Source organism: Hyperolius riggenbachi, chromosome 3 (genome assembly GCF_040937935.1).
Source record: "Hyperolius riggenbachi isolate aHypRig1 chromosome 3, aHypRig1.pri, whole genome shotgun sequence".
Classification (NCBI taxonomy): Eukaryota; Metazoa; Chordata; class Amphibia; order Anura; family Hyperoliidae; genus Hyperolius; species Hyperolius riggenbachi.
This window is the reverse complement of record NC_090648.1, coordinates 494,965,458-494,987,192: the sequence shown is the minus strand read 5'-3', so window position 1 is coordinate 494,987,192 and position 21,735 is coordinate 494,965,458. Positions and strand designations below refer to the sequence as shown.

The 21,735-nt window shown below is 49.2% G+C and overlaps 1 protein-coding gene across 1 annotated transcript; it reads right to left on the bottom strand.

Annotated features, from left to right (window-relative positions):
• Nucleotides 1-4,993: 4,993 nt before the first annotated feature.
• On the bottom strand, nucleotides 4,994-17,168 carry SINHCAF (SIN3-HDAC complex associated factor). Its single transcript, XM_068273081.1, has 6 exons — nucleotides 17,120-17,168; nucleotides 10,521-10,671; nucleotides 9,497-9,596; nucleotides 6,693-6,804; nucleotides 5,992-6,145; nucleotides 4,994-5,657 (listed from the first exon to the last, which is right to left on the bottom strand). Exons 2-6 carry the CDS (start codon nucleotides 10,646-10,648, stop codon nucleotides 5,540-5,542), a joined length of 612 nt encoding a protein of 203 aa, XP_068129182.1. The 5' UTR covers nucleotides 10,649-10,671; nucleotides 17,120-17,168; the 3' UTR covers nucleotides 4,994-5,539.
• Nucleotides 17,169-21,735: the final 4,567 nt, after the last annotated feature.

The following is a 21,735-nucleotide window of genomic DNA, read 5'->3' as shown; positions in this document are numbered from 1 at the left end:
ACAGACCATCAGGGGGCGCTGTATGGCTGATGTGGTGAAACCCCTCCCACAAGAAAAGTATGTACTCTTGGCAGTTTCCTGTCTGTGAACCTTGCTGCATTGTGGGAAATAGCTGTTTCCAACTGCCAAAAAAATCATGCAGCAGCTACATCACCTGCCAACAGTAAAAATGTCACCATGTAATGTCAGAATGTAAATCAGGGAGAGGAAAGATTTTACAATGGGCAAACACTGACTAAATCATTTATACATAATTATTGTAAAAATGAAGCACTTTATTAAGTTATTTTCACTGGAGTTCCTCTTTAAAGGGAACCTAAACTGAGAAGGAGATGGATTTTTCCTTTTAAAATACCAGTTGCCTGACTCTCCTGCTGATCCTCTGTCTAATGCTACATACACACTTGAAAGATAAATTAAAGATCAGACCAATTTTACCCCCTTCCATGTAGTATGAGAGCCATACTCTACACAGTCTATTCTATGGAGCTGAACTCCCCATCAGATAATCTTTGCAAGATGCTGCACACACAGATGCTGTACACATGCAACAGATCAGTATCTGCAAAAGATCTGTTCCTGCAAAATGCATTCATAGTCGATGAGATCTGCAGATCATCATACACACCTTGTTTAACAGACTTCATCTGCATATCTGACAATCTGCAGATCTGAAAATCCATCCTGGTGGATCTGATCTGCAGATGATTGCAGATCCTCATACACACCTTGTTTAACAGACAATCATCTGCAGATCAGATCCACCAGGATGGATTTTCAGATCTGCAGATGAATGTCAGTTAAACAAGGTGTGTATGATGATCTGCAGATCTCATAGACTATGAATGTATTTTGCAGGGACGGATCTTTTGCAGGAACAGATCTTTTGCATGTGTACAGCATTTCGGTTATCGAGGAGAAGCGTGTGAAGATTGAGCGTGAATACTAAGCGTTCCTACAACAGGACCTGCGAGAAATCACAGAAAGATACAAGCAGAAGGCGGAGCTATTGGAGAGTCCCTCCCACCAATGAGGATCTGTGGACAATCCCAGAGACGAGCAGAAGGTGGAGCTTATTTCATTGGTTGAACCTCCTCTGCAAAAAGTGTTACGTTAATAATGTTCCTTATTAGTGAACGGCAGTAAGGCGTTGGTGTTTTCAGTATGTATGCAAATTAAATGCTAATTTTATGCATTTTGCAATTAGGCCAATCAAATGCACTTCCTGGGTAGGTTTGGCTCAATTCCAAACTTCGTCCAATTTGCATTAAAGTTGCATGCAAGTGGGCATGACTAGCATCTCTGTATTCTGTATGTACATTTGTATCCTATTCACGATTGTATTTTCATATTTATGTTTTTGTTCTGTCTTAAAAGCAAACTGGCAAAAGATGTAGCCATATACTATAGAATTCATTTGATAATGAGTATGCTAGCACTTGCAGGAGAGGTCTGATTAAAGGCACACTGCATGCAAGTCTATCTGAAGAAGAAGTCACTTGTAATTGTGGCAAAATGTCTTTATGCAAGATGAATAAAGAAATCTTCACACAAATGTCAGTAGGAGGATGAGCCAGCACCATCACTAAAAATCTTTCAATGCCCAAATATATTCTTATTCTTCCAGCTGTATGGTTATCAGCTACAACAACGCATTTCCTGTTAGTCTAGAACAGTGATCTGCAGACTTGGCCCTCCAGCTGTTAACTACAAGCCCGACAATGCATTGCAGGAGTCTGACAGTCACAGTCAAGATTCAGAAAGGCAAATGCATTGTGGGACTTTAAGTTCCTTAAAGGGAACCTGAGGTGAGAAGCATATGGAGGCTGCCATATTTATTTCCTTTTAAGCAATACCAGTTGCCCAGCTGGTCCTCTGCCTCTAATACTTTCAACCATAGACCCCGAACAAGCATGCAGTGGAAGGTCAGGAGAAGAAGAAAAAAAGTTGTGAACAAAAGTCCTAAATTGTTCAGTCCGAGTGCTTGTGAGTGCATAGTGGCATAAGGCAGGAAGGAAAGCCACACAGGCACACCCCCAGAGGTCAGAGGACCCGGAAGCACGGGCACCCCCAGAGGTCAGAGGACCCGGAAGCACGGGCACCCCCAGAGGTCAGAGGACCCGGAAGCACGGGCACCCCCAGAGGTCAGAGGACCCGGAAGCACAGGCACCCCCAGAGGTCAGAGGACCCGGAAGCACGGGCACCCCCAGAGGTCAGAGGACCCGGAAGCACAGGCACCCCCAGAGGTCAGAGGACCCGGAAGCACAGGCACCCCCAGAGGTCAGAGGACCCGGAAGCACAGGCACCCCCAGAGGTCAGAGGACCCGGAAGCACAGGCACCCCCAGAGGTCAGAGGACCCGGAAGCACAGGCACCCCCAGAGGTCAGAGGACCCGGAAGCACAGGCACCCCCAGAGGTCAGAGGACCCGGAAGCACAGGCACCCCCAGAGGTCAGAGGACCCGGAAGCACAGGCACCCCCAGAGGTCAGAGGACCCGGAAGCACAGGCACCCCCAGAGGTCAGAGGACCCGGAAGCACAGGCACCCCCAGAGGTCAGAGGACCCGGAAGCACAGGCACCCCCAGAGGTCAGAGGACCCGGAAGCACAGGCACCCCCAGAGGTCAGAGGACCCGGAAGCACAGGCACCCCCAGAGGTCAGAGGACCCGGAAGCACAGGCACCCCCAGAGGTCAGAGGACCCGGAAGCACAGGCACCCCCAGAGGTCAGAGGACCCGGAAGCACAGGCACCCCCAGAGGTCAGAGGACCCGGAAGCACAGGCACCCCCAGAGGTCAGAGGACCCGGAAGCACAGGCACCCCCAGAGGTCAGAGGACCCGGAAGCACAGGCACCCCCAGAGGTCAGAGGACCCGGAAGCACAGGCACCCCCAGAGGTCAGAGGACCCGGAAGCACAGGCACCCCCAGAGGTCAGAGGACCCGGAAGCACAGGCACCCCCAGAGGTCAGAGGACCCGGAAGCACAGGCACCCCCAGAGGTCAGAGGACCCGGAAGCACAGGCACCCCCAGAGGTCAGAGGACCCGGAAGCACAGGCACCCCCAGAGGTCAGAGGACCCGGAAGCACAGGCACCCCCAGAGGTCAGAGGACCCGGAAGCACAGGCACCCCCAGAGGTCAGAGGACCCGGAAGCACAGGCACCCCCAGAGGTCAGAGGACCCGGAAGCACAGGCACCCCCAGAGGTCAGAGGACCAGGAAGCACAGGCACCCCCAGAGGTCAGAGGACCAGGAAGCACAGGCACCCCCAGAGGTCAGAGGACCAGGAAGCACAGGCACCCCCAGAGGTCAGAGGACCAGGAAGCACAGGCACCCCCAGAGGTCAGAGGACCAGGAAGCACAGGCACCCCCAGAGGTTAGAGGACCAGGAAGCACAGGCACCCCCAGAGGTTAGAGGACCAGGAAGCACAGGCACCCCCAGAGGTTAGAGGACCAGGAAGCACAGGCACCCCCAGAGGTAAGAGGACCAGGAAGCACAGGCACCCCCAGAGGTAAGAGGACCAGGAAGCACAGGCACCCCCAGAGGTAAGAGGAACAGGAAGCACAGGCGCCCCCAAGAGGTATGATGAACAGCAGGCACGCACCTGAGTGGTAAGAGGAACATGAAGGGCAGACACCCGAGAGGTAAAAGGGACAGGAAACACAGGCGCCCCTGAGAGGTAAGAGCAGGAAGTGAAGGCACACACCTGAGAAGTAGGAGGAACAGGAAGTGCCTTGCAGGGAAGGGAAGAGGAAGTGCAGACAGTTCAGAAATCCATTGCAGAACCTGGAATAGTGGCCAATCCAGGCAGGTAAAGTAGTATCAGGAATGTATGTGGGGGGGGCTCTGTCACACTTTATAACCGGTCTATAATTCAGGAAATCTACAGTTTTAGTCTATATACATAGAGTTTGTCTGCACCCCCTCCCACTGATAAAGGGCTCTGCCTCTGGCACAGTATATCTGGGTTCGAATCTTAGCTCTTCCTGTTCAGTGAGGAGACCTTAGGCTAGACCCCTTAACACTGCTGCCTATACAGCGCACCCTAGTGGCTGCAGGTCTTGTGCTTTGAAACCACCAGGAGAAAAAAGTAAAAATAAATGTTCTGTATCTTGCCTATGCCAGCAGTCACTGTAATAGTAAGAAAAGCCCTAATCCTGGGTCTTACTTTACCCCAATGTCTAGAGCAGAAATAGACACATGAAAACTACAGTATAGACACAAATTCCCCAACAAAAGCAAGTACAGAAACTCAGGATACATCAGACACTTCACGATCATCCAACTCATCAGTCGCTTCTGCTTAGCCTCCAATTTCCAGTCCCGAGCCTGACTCAGGATTACAGCTAAGGTTAATGTTGCTAGGACTCTTGCAGGAGCAGGGTGAGCCAGTTTTATCTGCTTTACCCTGTGCCCAAATTTCCTGGAAGCTTAATTATAGTTACAACACCTTAGACGAGAAATGTGACACATACGGTGCAGCACAAAGAAAATATATACTGCACATGTAAACACCCAGCATGCTGTGCGTTACCTCTGACGGAACATGCAGCACCCTATGTGTACATACCATCGAAATATTGCATTGCAATAGTATCTGCTATGAAAGAAGAAAGAAAGACTAGCAGGGTGCAGTGTGAAAGAGCACCCCCCAAAAAAAACAAAAAAAAACAAAACAACTAGTCTTTGCAAAGGCTGAAATTATGGGCCAGACTTAAAGGGGAACTGAAGTAAGAGGTATACGTAGGCTGCCATGTTTCTTTTTAATCAATACCAGTTGCCTGGCAGCCCTGCTGATCCTCTGCCTCTAATACTTTTAGCCATAGCCCCTGAACAAGCATGCAGCAGATCAGGAGTATTAGACTTTAAAGTCAGATCTGACAAGATTAGCTGCATGCTTGTTTCTGGTGTTATTCAGATACTACTGCAGAGAAATAGACCAGCAGGGCTGCCAGGCAACTGGTATTGATTAAAAGGAAATAAATATGGCAGCCTCCGTATACCTCTTACTTCAGTTCCCCTTTAAATAAGTTTAGTTGGAGGAAGTGACCCGTATTTTGCCCAACAGATGAGTGTAAATAGACTGTTGCCACCTTATCTTATTCTAGGGGCAAAATCAGGTCTACCATTTGTGGCCATTATTGCTTTCAGAAGCTACTTTTAAAGTATGCAGTAAAGATAACTCCAAAATACGAAGTTATCCCGACATTAAAAAAAAAAAAAAAATTATATATAATCTATCCTTTAAGGACAAGATAATACAGACTGTATATAAAACCGGATATCACAAAAATTATACATATAAAATACTGCATACATTATACAGTCATGAGATTATAAACCCCCCAGACATCAGTGGCATGAGCCCTGCTATTCAATACATATACACAACATGTGTGTTAAATATTTTCATATCTACAGAGGAAGTAACTGGCATACAAAAAAAAAAAAAAAAAAAAAAAATATATAAAAAAAAAAAGTGGTGCTTGAAGAAAAAAAACAGCAGTCCTTTAGCAAAAGACCCCACCCCCTGAATAGGAGGGGCCTCATCTAGGCGTAGCCTCCTCTGTCTTCTTATTGCTGCAGCATGGTTTGAATTGCTGGGCGTCGATGAGGATCTCGCCATAGCGGCCCTTGTAAATGACTCCGCAACAAACTCTTTCTCTAAAGGTGACAGAAAACCAGAGATCAGAACTGGGTGGAGCAGAGGGTCAGTGCCTACTATCTGACTTACAACCCATTGCCAGGAATTCCCTCTTGAAGCCAGCGCCCAGCCAATTCATATTACAGCATAATTAACATTCACTGGTGAATGAGGCTCCAAATTTGAGTCCACACCACGGCTCCCCAACCTCACAGCCTCTGCATCAACACCCCCCCCCCCCCCCCCCAACCCCATTTACCACACCCCAGCAACCCTTCTCCCTCACTGCAACCATCCCCCCCCCCACCCAGCTATTGCTGTGCCCCCGTTTACATCCCTCGACATGTTTGGTACCTTTTCCAGTACACTGGGTCCAGGAAAGAGAATGAGGAGCTTCGGCTGGTAGTGGTGGGGGTCACTTCTGTGTCGGTGTCCGTGTCGGAGTGATTACTGCAGGAAGAGGAGTGCGTCGGGGAGGTGCTGGAGGCCGTACTGTGTGCACCGGAAACTGCGGGGAAACCAGCATTAGGGTAAACGTCAGCTCATGGCATTCATCTTCCACCATTTCCGAGGGAAGTTTGTTAGCAAGAAGGTTTAAATGAGAAAATATAAAATTTTACAGCTGAGGAGTTATTTTCTATGGCTTTCCCTGCTGGCTAGACTGGCAAGGCTAGCATCTAAAAGCACATCCATATTTGCTGCTATGCATCCGACCTACTCAAGGGAAGAAGGAGACTTAGAGGAACTGTAATGACCTATATAGTACAATGTACCCATTTTACCCACACCCATCCACCAGGCACCCACACTGACACAGCAGCCACCCACCGGGCCACCACACCCATCCACTTGGCCCCCACGCTGCCCCAGCCATCCATCACACTCACCCACCCACCTGGCCCGCACGCTGCCGCAGCACTCACCAAACGGCCACCACGCTGCCCCAGCAGCCGACCCACCTGGCTCCACACTGCCACCCACAACACCCATCCACCTGGCCCCTACAACACCACAGCACACAGCAGTCAGTCATCCACCACGCCACCAAGACTTACAAGGATTCAGAAGCTTGCTCTTCATTCGACGTCTCTGAGCCGCCAACGTTCTGATTCTTTTGGGTCTGAGTCGCAGAGCTCGGAGATTCGGTCCACCGCGAGCGTCAACTACCTGTAAGCAGAGGGGGAAAAAAAAAAATAAAAAAAAAAAAATCAGGGCTCTGAGAAATGCCAAATTTATCACTGCTTAGTAGATCAATTAATCTTGCTTGTAAACAAGCTTTTACAACCTTAACCACTTCAGGATTCGGCGTACGCTTAACTACGCCCCTGAATCCTGAAGTGGATTGCATGGAAACGGCCGCTCGTATGAGCGGCCGTTCCATGTCAGTTCACGGAGGGTGTCTCCGTGAACACCCTGCGAGCCTCCGATCGTGGCTCGCAGGGTAAATGTAAACACACGGGGAAGATCTTCCCCGGTGTTTACATGTATACGGCGCTGCTGCGCAGCAGCGCCGTGGCGGAGATCGGCGATCCCCGGCCTCTGATTGGCCGGGGACCGCCGGCACCTGATAGGCTGAAGCCTATCCTATCCGGCGCAGGACGGAATTCCGTCCTGCGCCGCTCACAGGGGGAGGTAGAGGGAGGGAAGGGGAAGGCGGCCAGGAAGCGCTGCGGAGGGGGGCTTTGAAGAGAGCCCCCCCCCCCGCAATCGCAAGCAGCCGGCGGCGATCAGACCCCCCCAGCAGGACATCCCCCTAGTGGGGAAAAAAAAGGGGGGGGGGGGATCAGCAGGACAGCCAGGCACTCTGCACTGTTTAAAAGGAAACAAATCAGCCTCCACATCACTTCAGGTGTGCTTTAAAAGGGGTTCCGTGTCCCCGGCAGCTGTCATGTGCCCGCACCGTCCTCTACGATCCTCCGTTCCCCGCCGTCTAATTATTCATCTAACTAGAAGAATACAATTGTGCCTGCATGCGTCCTACCTCCCGACCGCGTCTGTGAGCTTACTGCACAGGCGCAGTATGAGAAAACTTCATATTGCTCCTACACAGTAAGCACCTGAGACGGGAGCGAGGACGCGCATGGCCGCAGTGGTAGTTATCTAGTTAAATGAATAATTAGACTGTGACCGGCGGTGGGGAGCGGAGGATCGTAGAGGATGGCACAGGCACATGACAGCTGCTGGGGACTAGTAGAAGCCCCAGGTAAGGGCCAGTTTAACAAAAAAAAAAAAAAAACGAAAACACAGAACCCCTTTAAATAGTTCAGGTTGTGTTTAAAACAGGGCTGTGGAGTCGGAGTCAGGGCAATTTTAGGGTAACTGGAGGAGTCTGAGAAAAATGCATCAACTCCTAAAGAATTGAAACTGTAATTAACCACTTAACGACCGTCTAACGCCGATAAGCGTCGGCAGGTCGAATTGGTGTTTCCATGGAAACAGCCACTCGTGCGAGCGGCCGTTCGATGTCAGTTCACGGAGGGTGTCTCCGTGAACAGCCTGCGAGCCTCCGATAGCGGCTCGCAGGCTAATTGTAAAACGAGGGGAAGAAATCCCGTGTGTTTACACCCATACGGCGCTGCTGCTTTGAGGGCCCCCCCAATCACACAGAGCGGCGGCGATCAGACCCCCCAGCAGGACATCCCCTATGGGGGGGGAGGGGGTAAATAAAATGTTCTCAGATAATCAAAAATATATACACAGTAATACCTGTGCTTAGTACACAAAAATGAAATAAATTAAAAAAATAGTTACTTGTGCTGCTTTAATAAAGCAGTCCCCGTATTTTTTAAGTCAGATACAAATCTGATTGTGACTACAGTATATATGATGTGTACACAGAAATCTCTTCTATATACTAAACAACATCTATGCTGTAAGAATAAAGCCTGATGTGTAGAAGTGTCAGTAATAGAGATGGAAATAATTTTGTGTTGATGCTGGTTTATGCAAATGTATGCACTCCCTTTGCTCATGAATTCAAATCATTTGATATGTTAAAATTTGGTTTGGTGACTGAATTAAAGGGTACCTAAGGTGGAAGAAGAGAAAAAAAAAGTGTTATACATACCTGGGGCTTCCTCCAGCCCCCTTCAAGGCTAATCAGTCCCTCGCTGTCCTCCTCCACCACCTGGATCTTCTGCTATGAGTCCTGGTAATTCAGCCAGTCAGCGCAGTCCAGCCATGTGCCGCTCCCACAGCCAGGAGCATTCTGCACCTGCGCAATAGTGCTGCACAGGTGTAGTATGCTCCCGGAGGCGGGGTGTGTGCATGCGCACTACGCCCGACTGGCTCAAGTAGCTGGACTCCTAGCAGAAGATCCAGGTGGCAGAGGAGGACAGTGAGGGACTGATTAGCCTGAAGGGGGCTGGAGGAAGCCCCAGTATGTATACAACTTTAATTTCATCTGTCTCAGGGTTACTTTGTTACATAGTAGTACTATACTCTACATATGCACTCCCCACAGAGCTGCAGGAAATCCATTGAGAATGTTGTGCACATTGAACACAGAGGTGTTGTCTATCAACCATAAACCTGGTTCAGATTGTACCGGAAGAATGTGTAATAGAGGAAGAATCCCCTCATTCCCCTGCAGAGTACCTGCACATCACTCTTACATGTACCCACAGTCACATTGCCTAGGGCCTGATAGATGTTTGTTCCTGTCTTCTACAAGTACTCTTACCAAGGACTAGTATTAGTCTATGACTAAAAGTATTAGAGGCAGAAGATCAGCCGGCAATTCAGAGACCCGCCCCCATGTGATAACCACGTGTGTCTTGTAGCAACAGTTCTGCGTCCCACAGAGAAGGACCTCATCTAGAATTCCCAGAAGCTGAGATTATTACAAAGGAGGAATTACATGATTCCAGTTCTTCTTGGAGCCGGACGGCAGCTTCTTCCATCTCTTCACCAGGAGGACGCAGGCATTGCAGATGTCACCCGTACGGCTTTCATGCAGCCTAAAAACACAGAAACATCACTACTTACATCTGCATGGCGAGCCAAATTCAACATTTGCCTATAGCAGTATAAATGTTATCGTAAACTCCAAGGGACCAGGAAAAGTGGTTTACTATATCAGAAATTGTCCTAGAAATGGCCCAGCATGCCCTGGTAAAGGGATCTGCAAACCTGGCTCTCCAGCTGTTAAGGAACTTCAAATGCCACAATGCATATTGGGGGGGTTGAAGAGGAGTCTGAAAGCAACAGTCATGATTCATAAAGGCAAATACATTGTGGGACTTTTAGTTCCTTAACAGTTTTCCGATCACTGCCCTGGTGCATTCTTTGCTGCAAAGGACCAACTCTGTCCTCCCATTGGAGGAACAGTACCAGCACTAGCACATTTGGTGGACTACAAGGTTAAGTATAACTTAGGGCTGGACAAGTCACTGGGACTAATCCAGGGATCCTTAATTGCAGCCATCACTGAATAGAGGCAGTCACTTGCTTCCTTAGTGTGGTTCCAATACCTCCGTGGGCGGGACTTACAGCACAGCCTGCAAAATGTTCTGCTCACACTTGAGCCAATTATGAAGCCTCTCTTCAAAATTCTGCCAATCGTAATAAGCCACCAACTTCTGCAATGGCTCTGATACCTCCGCGGACGGGACTTGACACTTTCCTGTCCACTCAGTTTTGCAGTGAGTAAGCCCGCTCTGATCTGCACTACAAGTGAAAGTAGCCTGTACTGCGCTCCACACGCTACCAGGAGCGTCATCGCTAATAAGGGAAGAGATACCCGGCAGTGCGTACAATCCCATGGGAGGACTGTGGCAATACTTTTATCAGGACCTGGAGAGGCTGTTTACTATAACAAGAACATACTGAAATAGTTTAAAAAAAAAAAAAAAAAATTCCAGCTGGCAGAAGAGGAAGGTTACCCAAAGCAGTCCTGGAAGTCGTCCTGGTATCGCTTGCTGTCGGTGAACCGGCTGCTGGAGGATTTGGCTTTACAGATGCAGCAGCCTCTGGAGCTCCGATACGTCTTTGGCTTATAAAACCCAATCATCTTTTCATGGAGGATAAAATGAGCTGTAATAGAGAAACAAGTCAGCCCCACTGCAGCAGAGATACCGATTAACAAACTCTGCAATATCCAGAACACAGTTACAAAAAACTAAACCCCCTCCCCCCCCCCCCCCCCCAACAGCACACAAAGGGTCAAGCTATTATGCAGTGTTGAGTATGTGAAGGTGTAGACCAGGGGTAGGGAACCTATGGCTCGGGAGCCAGATGTGGCTCTTTTGATGGCTGCATCTGGCTCTCAGACAAATCAGTAGTGGTAGATTCACTAAGTTACACTGCTCAAGCAGCACAGTTTAGTGTGACAGCGCAAGTAACATTTTCAAAGTAGGCATGTTGCTGCTGTAGCATGTACTACTAACTTACTCGCGCTCCCCACAAAACTAACGGCCACTCCAATTGTACTTGTATTTAGTTTGAAACATATTGTATGGCTCTCTGGGAATTACATTTTAAAATATGTGGCGTTTATGGCTCTCTCAGCCAAAAAGGTTCCTGACCCCTGGTGTAGACGATTAGTTTCAGGCTAAGCCCTTGATCAGAACACATTTACCCGATCACCAAATCCCCAATGAAAACACGCACAGAGCCCGGAACGTGTGTGCGACAGCTCGTCGCCAGGTCCCTCCGCGTACACACGCAGAAGAGGGATTACTGAAGCGACGGAAGCTGTCGCTGATGTTCCTCCCCCTCGCCGGAAGCGCAGTGGATTTTCTATTATGTTGCTGTCGCTAGTCCGCATGCTCACGCGGACTAGCGACAGTTGCGGCGGCAACTGTCGCCGGGCGATTGACCGCACCAATCGCCTGGCGACAGCAGCGACGAGCCACGGTTCGGGGTGCGCGCCCGTGTTGCGCCTCATACTCACGGGCGACCTGTCGCCGCAACACACGCGCCGCGTATTGCGGCGACAATTGTAGCCCGTGAGCATGGGCCATTATTTACTGCTGGAATCTCCCCATCGACAGCATCACCTCTGACCTCACCATTCAGCAACTCCCAATACTAACTGTCCACCCCTGTATCACTTAAGCATGGTGTTCCCCAGGGCTCAATCCTCTCTCCCCTGCTTTTCACGATTTACATGTTACCGCTGGGAAAACTAATCCAAAAACATGGCCTCACATACCACTGCTATGCAGACGACACCCAACTATATATCTTTCCTTCAAGCCTGGTGTGACAGACCCAACTCTAACTATAAACACCTGCTTACGTGAACTACAGAAATGGATGAATGACGACTGAAACTAAATGCAGACAAAACTGAAGTCCTTCTGATTGGAGGGCAGAGCATGATAACAAAACAACTTAACTTGCAGTCTTCACCACTGGGAATAGGAGGCACGCAGCTCTGATCATGTGCGTAGCCTGGGAGTTCTAATTGATGGGGATTTAAACTTCAGATCTCAAATCTCTGCTGTGGTGAAATCATCCTATTTTAACCTGAAGAACATTGCAAAAATCAAGCACCTCATACCCCCAGAAGATCTGCCAACCTTAGTCCACGCCTTCATCACATCCTGACTGGACTACTGTAATGCTCTCTACACTGGCCTTCCAAAAAAAGTCTTGTACCGCCTACAGCTGATACAGAATACTGCTGCCAGACTGCTAACCAACCAACCCCGTCACTGCCACATAACGCCAGTCCTGCACTCCCTTCACTGGCTACCTATCGAACGGAGGGTACTATTTGACCACTTGCCGACCAGTGGATCTCTGAATGATCTGTGCTGCGTAGGCTCTACAGCCCGCAGCACGGATCAGGTTTTAGCCAGGGCGATCAGACTTACCCCCTTTTTCCCCCACTAGGGGGATGTCCTGCTGGGGGGGGGGTGTGTCTGATCACCGCCAGCTCTCTGCGCTTTGCGGGGGGGGGGGGGCCCTTCAAAGCCCCCCTCCGCAGCATTTGGCGCTCCGTCCCCTTCCCTCCCTGAGCTGCGCAGGACGGATTTCCGTCCTGCGCATTGTAGGATAGGCTTCAGCCTATCAAATGACGGCGATCCCCCGCCAATCAGAGGCCGGGGATCGCCGATCTGCCTTACGGCGGGCCGCGTGTTTACATTTCGCCGGCGAGTAGCGATCGGCGGCTCTCCGGCTGTTCACGGAGACAGCCTCCGTGAACGGACATGGAAAGGCCGCTCGAACGAGCGGCCGTTTCCATGGAAACCCGCAGACGACCAGTTTACGCCAATCGGCGTTAGATGGTTGTCAAGAGGTTAAGATGGGCCTACTGACATTTAAATCCCTGAATAATCTAGGCCCTGGATACATGAAAGATATGTTGCAGCTGCGTAGCAATCCCCGCATTCTCAGATCCACAGGTTCTAATAATCTAGTCATACCCAGAGTCCTCTTGGAAACTTTTGGTCCCAGAGCCTTCTGTCATGCTGCCCCTACGTTTTGGAACTCCTTACCTCAACAGATCAGGACAGCTCCATCTCTGGACGTGTTTAAATCCAGACTGAAAACCCACCTGTTCAGTTTGGCATTTGCAGAAATATAACTTCTGTTGTGTTAATACTTCATCCTACTAATTACTGAATCTGAGAGAGCCTACGCGCTTTGAGTCCTATGGGAGAAAAGCGCTATAGAAATGTTATTGTATTGTAACTGTTGGCATCTACAGTGTCCCATCCCACCATCCACACCACTAACCTCTCCCCATACCACCAACTCAACACTAACTACTGGCATCTCCCCATGTACTGTGTCCCACCTCACCAGCTCATCTACAGCCTAGGTTCTCAACGTGGGGAACTTCTGATGATTCCAGGGGGTACTTTTTAACACAAAATTAGTGTTTTAGCTAATTAAAAAGCTATTGTAAATGCTTAGAAATTGTTTAGAACGAATCATGTACTACGAGTAATGAGATAGATATAGATATTTTTTTTTGTCAAGGGGTACTTGTAATAATTGTTTACTATGCTAGGGGGTACTTGGTGAGTACAGGCTTTTACAAGGGGTACAGGCCACTAAAATGCTGAGAAACACTGATCTACAGCATCTCATCCCACCTCTGTGTATGTGGAATATTACATATACACCCCTTATATTGCTTGCACAGTAGATAGTTATGTCAGCAATAGATAAAAATTACACAGACGCAAAACCGTGAGTACAAAAACACAAGTATAACTTGCAGACAGTATAACCCAGGGAGACAGCCTTGCCCAGGGAGTTTTCACTCAGCAAATCAAAAATAATAAAGTCACATGTAGTATAGGAACAATTCTGATACAGCCCAGCAATACCCCTTCTCATAGACTGAAGATGGTGGAAGCAGACAGACATTCTCCCACCCTGCTGTTACAGGAGAGTTTTATCACTGGAAGGAACAGTGGGAAGAGACGCCCCTAGTAGATTCAGTAGCAGAGGCACAGTGATGGATGAGCCTGCCTGTCGCTGCAGCATTCTAATGCCTCTGTTATGCCTACGTGCTCCTTCCGCAGCACGCCAAACCGGCCACCCACTGCTCCTGCCTCCCCCACTCCCAGAGAGCACCAGGTCCCCCCCCCCCCCTGATCACCACAGACCCTCCTCCAATCCCACTCTGATCAGTGCCTCCTCCATATCCCCCAAATCAAGTGGCACAGCAGACTACATCACACAGGAGCACATGGCAACACAATCACAGGACACACACAGTGTACAAGTTGTACGAGGAATGTATACAAGTCCTCCCGATGGCTGCAATCAGAGAGGCATGCAGCCAGCACAATCTGTGGATTATCCTTAAGATTCTCTACCCAACAGTAATGATTGTTAGCTCTTGGGTAGGACTGCCAGGCTTCCTAGGTCACCCACCCATGTATTGTGCAGAGCCATGTTACATGCTGGTGCTCAAAGAACAAAGACTAGCTTTCTCTAGATCTAGAAGTATAAAAACCCCCAGCAAAATATACCCATTCACAACAAGCTCTGAAAGACCGCAGAAGTTCCAGCCAATCAGGTCGCTTACAACAGCACTCAGTGTAAATAGGAGGTGCCCGAAGACCCCCAAAATCACAGCACGCCAACAGAAGCGGTCAGACAAAGGTTGTAACTGACACTCCAGACAAGCTGCACAGAATGCACGAGACCCCGGTGAAAGGGGGGTGAAAATCAGATTCAGACACTATGGGATGCATTGTAACAAGCAGCTTCATTTGATTGTAAACAAGCAGCTGTCAGCCAATCAGATCCCTTCTGCAGGAAGTGGAGGACTTGACACAGCACAGATCTCTGAAGTCAATGCTAAGCTCTGACATAGATGAGGTCTTCAACATGTGGCTCCCCACTAGAGTCTCAAATAATGGGTGGGTGCATGCCAGGGACCCCAACAGCCTGCTTAAAAAATGGCAATGGATTATTAAAAGGATGCATCTATTGAGCGCAAGCAAGATTAGAATAAATCAGTAATGGGGTGACTAGGGAGCACCAAGTACATTTTAAAACAGATTTAAACAGATCCGTTTGACTTCGATTATTAGAGTTTTTGTGGTTAGCAGTAGGTGAAGTAGAAGCGAGATAATCAGATCATCGATTGACAGCATCAATTATTGCCTCGTACACACGCTAAACTAAATTGGTTTGAAACGTCCAACAAACATATTTCGGCATGTTGGACAAAAATAGTGCGCAAAGAAAAAAAAAAAAAAAAAAAAAAAAAAAGAAAAACTGCCAGTGACCGACATTGGGCACTTTGCCTGATCTATCCAGCAGATAAACTCAGAGGAATGTTATGGCGGATATTTTGCAGTAGGCCACATGTGTACAATGTGGTCTGAACAGCATTGTACTACTGAATACACACGTCAGTGCATACTGTCATGCCTGCATACACACAGTATTTAAACAAGTTGGTCGTTTACAATATCGGTGTGCAGAAAAATACAGTTTCAATGATGTCACCAGTAAAGACATTGTCACACAAGACATCCGATTTCTGAAATCTACTGCACCTGAGCAAAGTTCTGGTAACTGGATCAAAGTATGGACGGTCAGATGACTGCTCACAAGTCAACCTGAGTAACCTGTCAGCCAATCACAGTCCTCAGATGATGGGGCCACTTGAGTCTTCAAGATCTCAATAACATACCCATCAGATTACCAACAAGGGCCTGTCTGCAGAACAGGAGAGTCCACCCAAATGGCCTAAGAAATCCTAATAAGTCGCCGCGTGATTTCAGCGCAGCAATTGGCTGAAGGCCCCTGGTTTGTGTGTCCCCCCTCCAGACATTAGGGATGATAGTAACTATGTGCTCAGGGGTCTATAATGAGGCAGGTGTCTCCTCTCCTCCAGCCACCTGAAATCAGGCACCCCACAGACAGACGAGAGGTGATGGGTCTTCCCTCCTACAGCCACTGACACCCCCAAAGACTGATTATGGTGGGAATGGAGCTATGTAATTGGGTGGGGGTCCTCTCCTCCAGTCAGGCATCCCCAGAGACAGCCCTATCTTACAGAACAGTTACCCCTCATTTCTACATGTTGGGGGGCTGCAGGCAAGAACCTCTGTCATAGTCCCATCGTCCCTCATGTGTGCCTGGGTAGGGCTGCCAGAGAAGTGACCCCCATCACTGTCTGGGGGGGCTGCAGGAGAGGACCCCTGTCACACAGCCCCATCACCCCTCATGACTGCCTGTAGGGGGGTTGCAGGAAAGATCCTCCCATCAGCCCTCATGTCTGCCTGGGGAGGGGGGGGGGGGGTGCAGCAGAGGACCCCCACCACTCATGTCTGCCTGGGGGGGGGGGTGCAGCAGAGGACCCCCACCACTCATGCCTGCCTGGGGGGGGGGTGCAGCAGAGGACCCCCACCACTCATGTCTGCCTGGGGGGGGGGGGGTGCAGCAGAGGACCCCCACCACTCATGTCTGCCTGGGGGGGGGGGGGGGCAGCAGAGGACCCCCACCACTCATATCTGCCTGGGGGGGGGGGGGGTGCAGCAGAGGACCCCCACCACTCATATCTGCCTGGGGGGGGGGGGGTTGCAGCAGAGGACCCCCACCACTCCTGTCTGCCTGAGGGGGGGGGGGGGGGGTTGCAGCAGAGGACCCCCACCACTCCTGTCTGCCTGAGGGGGGGTGCAGCAGAGGACTCCCACCACCCATATCTGCCTTGGGGGGGTGCAGCAGAGGACCCCCACCGCTCATATCTGCCTGGGGGGGGGGGGGGGGGTGCAGCAGAGGACCCCTACCACTCATGTCTGCCTTGGGGGGGGGGGGTGCAGGAGAGGAACACCACCACTCATGTCTGCCTTGGGGGGGGGGGGGCAGCAGAGGACCCCAACCACTCATGTATGCCAGGAGAGGACCCCCAGCATGGTTTCCCGTGTGTCTGTACGATGGGGATTCCTCTCCTGCAGCTCCCCACGGACAGACGTGTCGGGGTCGCAGCTGCAGGTCGGTGGGACTGACATGTAATATAGCAGCAGGTAATACAGATAAAACGTGCCAGGCCGACTCTCACCTGAACTTCTACCGTCCCGTCCGCAGCGTGCAGCTCCTCTCTCACGCGTTCCCTCACTGCGCATGCGCCGTTCCCACGCTCGCCTGCTCCTCAATCGAGCTCATTTACATGCATTGTGACGTCACTCTTCCCGCTTCTCCATTGTCCTTTTATGGGAGATGGCCAGGGCGGGAAACTGAGAGAGAGGATGGAGGAGGCGGGGCGTCGTCATGGTGCCGGGGTGGTTAAAACAAAGGGGGAGGACCCGGCTGGAGAGGGAAAAGTCACAACAAAGAGCGTGATTGGTCCAGCGTGTGGATGCGCGAGGCGGAGGCTTCCATTCACTGAGTCTGCGAGCAGGGTGGTCTGCGTGCTCCGCGGGCGGGGCCTGGCGGGCTTACGTTCTCTGTGTGGCGAGGAGGCAGCGCGCCCTGAGCTTCCGCGCCAAATACTTTGAGGTCACGTGCCTCCTCACAGAGGCTGCCTACCCACATTACCTCCCCAACATCCACCTCAGTCAACTTAAATCGGCCCCCAACATCGAGCTAACCTCCCCCACCCCCCACATATCATATGTGGGGTGATTGCTACCAGTGGCGTAGCTAAGGAGCTATGGGTCCCAGTGCAAGTTTTACAATGGGCCCCCCAAGCACTCTATACATAACAATTGATATGGCGCAGCAAAACCTGCCAATGGCAACTACAGTGTCAGAGGTGCAAGAAGGGGATGGGGAGCAGTTTGTTAGTGATTACCACAATTCAAATTAACTATAGAAGTATGGTTATTATGAGCACAGGACCAATAGAGAGCTAATATTGCAGTTGAAGGAGGGCCCTTTGGGGTCCCTGTGGCTCAAGGGCCCTGATGTGGTCGCTACCTCTGCACCCCCGATTGCTACGCCCCTGATTGCTACATTTTACTTATTTGGGGCATTGCTGCATTTCCTATGTGGGGGAGATGGCTGCCTCTCATATGTAGGGGTAATTGCTCCATTTTAAAGCGGAACGGAAATAAGCTAAAATAAATAACTTTCAGTTACCTGGGGCTTCTGCCAGCCCCCTGCAGCCGACCTGTGCCCACACCGTCCTGGACCGCCACCGCGGCTCACTTTTCTTCACGCAGTGGAAGTCAACTTCTAAGTCAACCTCCACTGCGCCCTGGCCACGCGTATCCTCGTACAAGTTCCCATATCCAGGAGCGTCCTGCGCAGTCGCAGTATGAGAAAATCTCTACTGCGCAGTACGCTTCTGGCTATGGGAGCATGAGGACGCACGTGGACAGGGCTGCGCAGGTGCAGTGCACTTGAACTGCGCAAACGGAAAGTGAGCTGTGGCAGGGACCAGAGCATCGGTGAGTGGTTGTGTGGGAACAGGTCGGCTGCAGGTGGCTGGCAGAAGCCCCTGGTAAATTAAACTTTTTTTTTTTAGTTTACTTCAGTTCCACTTTAAATTAGGGTAATTACTTTATTTCCTTTATGTGGGTTGATTGCTTCATTTAATATATTATTATTTAGTTCTAGCTGATTGCCCGGTGTTACCCGGGTATGTATTTGGCTGGTGTTGGCTCCGCCCATTTTTTCTAACCCTAAGACACAACTACTCAATTACCTAGTTTGTGAACTTTGCAGTCTTTGGCATCAATAATTTGCATCAGGGCCGGCGCTACCATAGAGGGAAAGGGGGCAATTGCCCTAGGGCCCCAGAGCCTGTAGGGGCCCCCAAGGTGTCTCCCTCCAACTTAACTGTTGTTCCCGGGTGCCCCTGCAGAGTTTTCAGCTGAGCCAGATGGAGTCAGCCCCTGCCTCAGGGTCCTTGTGTGGAAATTTGGCTGCAACAAAGGGTCCCTACTGCCGATTTTTGATTGGGGGGTGTGTATTAGGGGGCCCCATTGTTATTAGAACCAGCCCTGATTTGCATTGAAATTAAACAAATTTGTTTGGCTTTGGCTCCACCTCCTTTTTGGAATTTGAACCCCAGTCACCCAATGACCAACTGTACCAGGTCTGAGGCTTGTGCCATTAACAGTGCAAGAATGGCAGCAATTAAATATACCCATTGAAAATAGGTGAATTTTGATTGCCTTTTGTAGGCTCCACCCACTTTTCTGAATATTACTCCCAGTCATTCAGTGACCAACTGTGCAAAGTTTAAGAACCCTGCCATTAACAGTGTAAGAATGTCTGCAGTTTTTTCCCAGTGAAATGTGTATTTGTCTCCGCCCACGTTTTGGTTATGGGGATAAAAATTATCCTATATGTTTTTCCAGGTAATGTACTATGTGTGTGCCAAATTACGTTCAAATCCGTTTAGCCATTGTTGCGTAATTGAGTAATAAACATCCAAACTTTCGCATTTATAATGTTAGTGAGATGAAATGTATATATTGTTAAATGGTTTAAAAGGCTGCTGCGCTCTCCGGACCTAAAATAAAATTAGACTCCACATAGGGTAATAACGTTCAAAATATTCAAAAAGTTCCACTGGCAATGACACAGTTTGTTAACTTTAGTAGAAACCTACTAGTAGTAGGTTATTGATTGACATCTAATCTAAGCGTTGTCTCCACCTGCAAGCGGAGGTGGGCAGCATCTGGTGAGCCTTTAGGCATTCATTTCCTTGGGGATTTGCACTGAGTGATCACTGAGTGAGATTACAGGCACAGAGGTTCTGTCTATGCACCGGTTTCTACTAAAGTTAACAAACTGTGTCATTGCCAGTGGAACTTTTTGAATATTTTGAACGTTATTACCCTATGTGGAGTCTAATTTTATTTTAGGTCCGGAGAGCGCAGCAGCCTTTTAAACCATTTACCATATTCTGGATTTTCTGCAGCGATCCCAGGGGACTGGTGAAAAAAAATTGACTTTTCTTTTCTATGTGAACTGTGGCGCAGTGTTTTAAATTTATAGAAATGTATATATTGTCGACATCTTCCACAGTGCTGTACAGAGTATAATGTCTTGTCACTTTAAGTGTCCCTCAAAGGGGCTCACAATCTAATGTATGTATATTGTAGTGTATGTATCGTAGTCTAGGGCCAATTTAGGGGAAAGCCAATTAACTTACTTGCTGTTTTTGGGATGTGGGAGGAATCTGGAGTGCCCAGAGGAAACCCACGCAGACACGGGGAGAACATACTGAGTCAGTGTAGATAGTGCCTTGGTTGGGATTCAAAATGGGGACCCAGCGCTGCCAGGCAAGTGGGCTAACCACTACACCATCGTGCTGCCCTTTATTTGGAGTGAATTTCATATGTGGGGTAGTTGCTGCATTTCCTATGTGAGGGTGATGGCTGCATTTTTTTTTTATGTGCAGACAATTGCTGCATTTCATATGTGGTCATAATTCCTCCATTTTATATGGTGGCAATTGATTGCTTCATGTCACTTATGTGGGGTGATTTCTATATTTCTTACGTGGGGTAATTGATGCATGTCATATGTGGTGGTAATAGTTGCATTTTATATGCAGGGTATTTTTTGCATTTTATATATTTGGGAATAATTGGGGCATATAATATGTGCATTCATTATTGCATTAAGTATGCGGGTTAGCTACTGCATCTCATATGTGGGGTAACTGCTGCATTTCATCTATGGGGCAATGACTGCATTTCATATATGTGGGGTATTGGCTGCATTTCACATGTGGTTGGTAATGGCTGCATTCAGGGCTGGATTTACCATAAGCGCCTGATGATGGGAAGGCGGCTCACTCTGCTCCTTGAGTACCCCTCTCTCTCCTTCCTTATGCAGAGTGCAGAGCGGAGTGTAAATGAGGTTACTCACCCAGCTCTCGGCATTTCCAATGACCAGATTTCCCTTCAGTCGCGGACACTTCTAACTACTTAATACTGAGGGTACCTCTGGCTAGCTAGCTAATGCTGCAGGATACCTGTAGCTACCTATGACAGGGAAGGGAAGTAAGGGAGAAGTGACAGCTGGGACAGCCAGCACACTTGGTGGGGTTTGTAGGTTCATGGCGAAGTCTAGGGTTCCAGGACATCTGTGCCTATAAGCTCCTGTGATGTAAATCCAGGCCGTTTACTATTATTATTATTTAGTATTTATCTAGCGCCGACATATTTCGCAGCGCTGTACAGAGTATATATAGTCTTGTCACTAACTGTCCCTCGGAGGAGCTCACAATCTAGTCCCTACCATAGTCATATGTCTATATTGTGTAGTGTATGTATTGTAGTCTAGGGCCAATTTAGGGGGGGAAGCCAATTAACTTATCTGTAGGTTTTTGGCATGTGGGAGGAAACCGGTGTGCCCGGAGGATACCCACGCAGACACAGGGAGAATATACAAACACCTTGCAGATGTTGACCTGGCTGGGATTCGAACCGGGGACCCAGCGCTGCAAGGCGAGAGCGCTAACCACTACGCCACCGTGCTGCCCATATATCAGAAATGGTCATACATAAAGTATACTATTAGGCCTGAACGATTTTCAAGATCAGCGGCATGACGATCTTGAGATCGTGAAAAAGCCGCGGTAGAGAGAGAGAGAGAGAGAAGGAGAGAGAGATAGAAACAGAGAGAGAGAGAGAGAGAGAGAGATCTGCCTGTACACACCTACCTATATACACTTAATGGGGTATACAGTACAGGATGTATCAAAAATCGTGAATC

What these genes read in the sequence shown, in the direction of transcription:
- SINHCAF (XM_068273081.1), bottom strand. Translation starts at nt 10,648, where the DNA reads ATGATTGGGTTTTATAAGCCAAAGACGTATCGGAGCTCCAGAGGCTGC. An exon ending in GACTTCCAGGACTGCTTTGG is followed by an intron (nt 9,597 to 10,520) that starts GTAACCTTCCTC and finishes CTGTGTTTTTAG; the next exon opens with GCTGCATGAAAGCCGTACGG. An exon ending in GAGCAAGCTTCTGAATCCTT is followed by an intron (nt 6,146 to 6,692) that starts GTAAGTCTTGGT and finishes GTTTCCCCGCAG; the next exon opens with TTTCCGGTGCACACAGTACG.